The following is a 5,286-nucleotide window of genomic DNA, read 5'->3' on the forward strand; positions in this document are numbered from 1 at the left end:
TTCATATGGGGTTGCAATTAGATTAACAATGTTAATGTACTTCACTTTACAAATTAACATCTTACTTTATTTTAATATTCAGGAAATACCATTCCACCATGTATGGAGCACAAGACAAAATCACCTTCACTGCTCTTTTACTTTAGAACACGTTGATCGTTCTTTGCAGACTATTAGTTGTCATATTCTTGTGTACCAACGAGGAATTCAAGCTCATCGCCAGATCCTTCGTATAAACACTGATCTTCGAGAGGTATAACATGTTAAACAAGTACTTGTGGTTCCTTGGATTGTTTTCTATCATTAAGCAAGATAAACTACTAATTTTAGAAGTTATGAAAACAAGAAAGTACACTGTATTTTTCCACACTATTATTAAGAGTTGTTACCTAACATAAATCCTGCTTTTTCTTGTTTTATTAATTTTAATTAATATTAGCCATTCATGTTACTTTCAGAATGTTCAGAACTGTTTTATCCAAATAGCAGTCTGTGTTTGTAAAAGGACTAATTCTTAAAGTAAATTAATAGATATGGGACAAAAATCCAATCTGATCAGACATTTTACCGTCCAGTGAAATCCAATACAAACAGATATTAATTTGATAATAAATTGGATAATCAGACAGTAATTTCAATAGATTATCTCAAAGTTGTACATGGGTAAGATACTACTTGCACATGCATCACACTTTAATTGGTATTGCATAATATAACTCACTGGTGTTTTCTAGTAAATTCTAAACAAGTAGCATTCTTCCCAGGTGGAGCTCTGATACTCATAGTCAAAATACATATAGTTTATATATATAAGTTAAATAGACATCATGCCCACCTGTTGTGTTAGTACTGTATATCACAGGTTATAACTGTAGTAGAAACAGCAAGCACAATCAAAACAAGTCTCAGAGGAGGGGTCACTGGTGTAAATCAGTAATAACACTATGTGCCACATTCTCTTTAAAGAACCTTCAGTGCCTGTTCTCATGCATACCACTTCTTGTGTAATAATAGTATTCAAGGGTTTTATATATTGTTTAATAAACAATGGTGGAGTAACTAGTTCAATACTGTAATATAATGAGGGTAGCTCATGCCTGTAGAGCATTTCCATTATGCACGGCCAAATCTGTTGTCTGATTTGAAGTATTTCTAGTATCAGAAAGTAGATATCTGATATCTAACCAAAACTACAATTTGTTCCATCTCTATAAATTAATAAAAAGAATTACTGTTGTTTAATATATAAAAAGGTGTAAAATGCAATGTCTTTTAAAAAATACCTTTGAAAATATTTCTTTAAAAAATGCAAACACTCATGTGTAAAAGGAATACTTTGAAATGAACTGATATTCCTTCCAATATTTTCAATACTTTTTGTTTATAAAGTAATCATGAAATGTTTTATTCCTCATCAGTCCAGTGATTACTGCATCATTTATAGCATGTCAACAGTGTAGAAATTAACAATTTTTAAGTACACAATCAGTCAGCTTGCATCTGTTAATTTTAGTGTTACTTTTTAAATTTTTAAAGTAGTTCTGTGTTCAGAAATCATGTCTCAAATCCAAAATTACTTCTGGTAATATTTTGGCTGATTTCTGTTGACTAATCTTTTTAGATCATGGTGTAAGTCAATATATGTTTACAAAAAAATGTTCTGTGTAATTTAAATAGTTAACCAAAATACAATTCCATGTTTTTACCCGTTTCATACAGAAACCTCCAGCAAGCCCAGCAGTAAGTTTGTCTATTCCTCTGGGATCTACTGTTACATCTGGGAATGGCAACAGTCCTGTAGTATCAGTTGATCCTCCAGCTGAAGGTTTTAGGTGGGTAAGGTGTCAATACTTTGCTTTAATACAACATGACTTTACAAAATAAATCTTTTAGTTATTTTATGCAGAACTAGAACTTATTCCAACAGAACTGTTTGTAACAGTAAGCATAGTGGTATTAATGTCAGAAAGTAATTGTGTTACTTGTAGCAGAAAGATTTAGTGTTTTCACTTCAATATAACACCACCTCAAATTGAACTGCTCTTCATTAGTCAAACATAATTTCACACAGTAGATGTGTAAGGTTTCTTTAAAACAGTCTTGGATCATAATAATTACATACATGAAAAAGTAACTTAAATAAGAACTTACTTTCAAACTTCAGTTAACATAAATAAGTTAAAAAAAAGTTTAAATATGGACTTCTTGGTACTGTAATAAAAAATTTAACCTTTATCATGGTGTTTTGCTACAGATACCTTCATGTGTCTTGCTTTAAACTGCAAAATAAGTTTTGAATATATTTAGAATAAATATTAGTTTGGAAGAAGTTGTGGAAGGTAACTTAGGTCAAGAGGTATAAAATTTGGAAGTATTCCACATAGCTCAACTTTGCAGTGATTATAAAGCCAAATTCATTTGACTTAATGTGTCTTTCAAGAGAATAATTTTGTAAGCTTTATTGTTATCAAAACTACCTATTTCTCAAAACATTTATATATAAGGTAAGTCTATTATTAGATTTGTCACATTGTATAACAGGTTGCTTTTGATCTGTGATGAATATGAAAAACATACACATAACAAGCTTAGTTTTTAAAATATCTGTGGTGATAAACACATAAAAGATTGATTGAGTTAATCCTACATCTTACAGATAGGAAGAGTAAGCATAGCCTAGTGGTTATCATGCTGAACAGTTTCATGTTTCACTCTTGGTACTTTGTTTTAATAAAAAAAAATTATGTTAAACTCTTAGTAGCTGTAGTAAAATATAAGTGATGATAAAATCTCACTATTCAATCTGATAACAATAGCCCAATATTCCACAGTGGGTTGCATTGACTGGCTGCTTTCCTTTCAGTTTATCATGTCTAAATAAGGAACAACTAATACAGACATCCCTTATGTAGATTGGAGGTGGGAAAAAAATCACACAAAAAAAAACAAGCAGTACTTTATTACAAAACATCTATGTGAGGTAGTTAGTTTTTACATCAGGTATTATTAATTTATTGTACTCTTCAGATTGTCTTCAGAAGTTCGCAAACAGCTCTGTGCCTGTCTGAATCCACCTACCAGTAGAGGAAATGATTGGAGGAGACTGGCTGCAGAACTCGGTGTTGACAGGTATAGTTTAAAACCAGGTGTTAATTGTAATTTCAAGAAAATTTTAAATGTCAGAAAACTTTTTTTTTAATGAGTGAAAGAAATGATGTATTTCACAATCATCCCTCAAGAAATGACACTTAAATATCAGATTTAAGTGAATTACAGTTAAAAGGCCATCAGGAGAACTGTTGAAAACTATATGATTGTCATAACTCGTTTAAGTGTTTGTTTTCTTCTTGTTGCAGACATTTTTTTGAAGAAAGTGAAATTAAATGGCAGTTTTTCTTTGTTGAAGTGACAGAAATCAGTTTGAAAATTATTCTGAATAAGTAATACTATACTATCAAAATTTTAATTTCATTGGTATAATGTATTCTTTGAAATTCAAGAACCAAGTTAGTGATAATTCAGTGATTAGTTTTATTAAGAAAAACCACAAAATTAAAAACCAGTGAAGTAATGATTTAAAAAAAAAGTAAACTATTGGAAATCATTTAATATAGCTTGAAATGCACATCATGTCCCAGCAGTACCCTTGTTTTTATCACTTAGTTGAGAAATTAAAGACACTTGTTCAGAAACATTTGATAGGCACAAAGAAATTACATAAACCAAATTTATTACCTTATTTATAAACTGTTTTCGAGTTTAAACTAAAGACAGCTGACATTACTGGTCCTGCATTTGATATTTAAAAAGTTATCATTAGTATGGAGTTTTATAATCTAATATTGTTTTGTATGTTAAAAAGATCCAAAAGCATTCCAATACATTTATACATGCTTTCTTTCCTTACAAAGCAACAATATCAATGATTTTGAAGCACTCACTAGGTTATGTGAAACAGTCACTTATCTAAGTGGATAACTTGCATTAACTGTTTGGTAAAAATATACCATACTAATTTGTGACTTTATTTTTCAGATACATCAACTATTTTGCTACAAAATCCAACCCAACAGAACACATCCTTGATCTTTGGGAGGCAAGACATCGAGAGTCAACTGCTTTAACAGATTTGATGAATTTTTTCCGAGTCATGGAGCGTAATGATGCAGCTCATATCATAGAAAAACATGCTGGACCTTGGCTCTGAATATTTAAGCTCATCCATTGTAACACAAGCAGATTATTTGATGATCTAAGTGCTGAGAAACTGTCTTTTCCTGTTGACCATTTTGGAAAGGATACTATGTTAATGTGTCCATTAAAAGATGGTAAAACTGAGTGATGTAAATAATAAAAAGTGAGAACTCATACTTAATATTAAACATTATAAAAGTCATAATGACAACCACACTGTTAAACTGTATAATAAATGGTCAAGTTTGAAATCTAATGACACTTTGAAATTTGTGGATGCGATAAATTTTTTTAATAATCATTGAAGGTGAGGTTATTAACAACCATGAGTGACTTTAGTATTTTATTATATTAACTGCCTGTCAGTCAGTCTATGCAGCCTTGCCTTTGTGCCAATAAATATGACATTTTGAATATACTTGTAGAAGCTCAAGTTCCTGTACCAATTTGTAAGGCTTTGAGGACAAGAAGAAACCTTGCATATATGCATTGTTTTTGGGTTCTTTTCACTGCAGCCTTATCCACAGGACTTTAATTTATATGCTAGATTAGCACAGATGTAGCCCATGCCAAAGTGTGAGTTAACATTTCTATTTTCAAACTTGAATCACTGAATTATTTAGAAAAAATAATTATCTCTTTATATGAAACCAGTTTGTGCATTTTTCATGCAAGATCTGTCTTGATAGTTGAACTTTTGTGTCTGTGTGCAGCAAGATTTCCATTCATTTAGGTTGATGCATCTACCAACTGAATTTTCCTGCATTTGTTTTGAGCATAAAAGTAAATTATATCAACAAAATTAGTTTAAATCCTGTTTTTATTACAAAACTTGTTTTTAACTTTATCTTCCTTATACTTTATTTCTGTGTATTTAGTTACATGCCAATAAATTGGCCAAAAACAGTTATTCTCCACTTTATCATCTTCAAAATGTTAATGCTGTTATTCACCAGATTTGTTCATGCTATTACCATGTATATGAGTGTACAGTGCTTGTTTGTTAGTAGAACAATAAAGAGTTGCTATTAAATGAATGTTGTTTATTCTTACGTTTAAGAAAGTTTGTGTAATTCACACACACACACACAA

The 5,286-nt window shown here is 30.6% G+C and overlaps 1 protein-coding gene across 8 annotated transcripts in view; it reads left to right on the forward strand.

The window, feature by feature from the left end:
- The window catches only part of LOC143255837 (netrin receptor UNC5C-like), a 247,732-nt gene extending 242,505 nt beyond the window's left edge, over window positions 1-5,227 (forward strand). For all 8 annotated transcript variants that reach the window (XM_076512153.1, XM_076512145.1, XM_076512146.1 and 5 more), the window contains 4 exons: window positions 83-253; window positions 1,720-1,832; window positions 3,028-3,129; window positions 4,036-5,227. In XM_076512153.1, the coding sequence (XP_076368268.1) occupies window positions 83-253; window positions 1,720-1,832; window positions 3,028-3,129; window positions 4,036-4,207 (558 nt within the window). In that variant the 3' untranslated portion in view covers window positions 4,208-5,227. The remainder of the gene's footprint in view (window positions 1-82; window positions 254-1,719; window positions 1,833-3,027; window positions 3,130-4,035) is intronic.
- Window positions 5,228-5,286: the final 59 nt, after the last annotated feature.

The sequence above is a fragment of the Tachypleus tridentatus genome, chromosome 7, assembly GCF_004210375.1.
Source record: "Tachypleus tridentatus isolate NWPU-2018 chromosome 7, ASM421037v1, whole genome shotgun sequence".
Classification (NCBI taxonomy): Eukaryota; Metazoa; Arthropoda; class Merostomata; order Xiphosura; family Limulidae; genus Tachypleus; species Tachypleus tridentatus.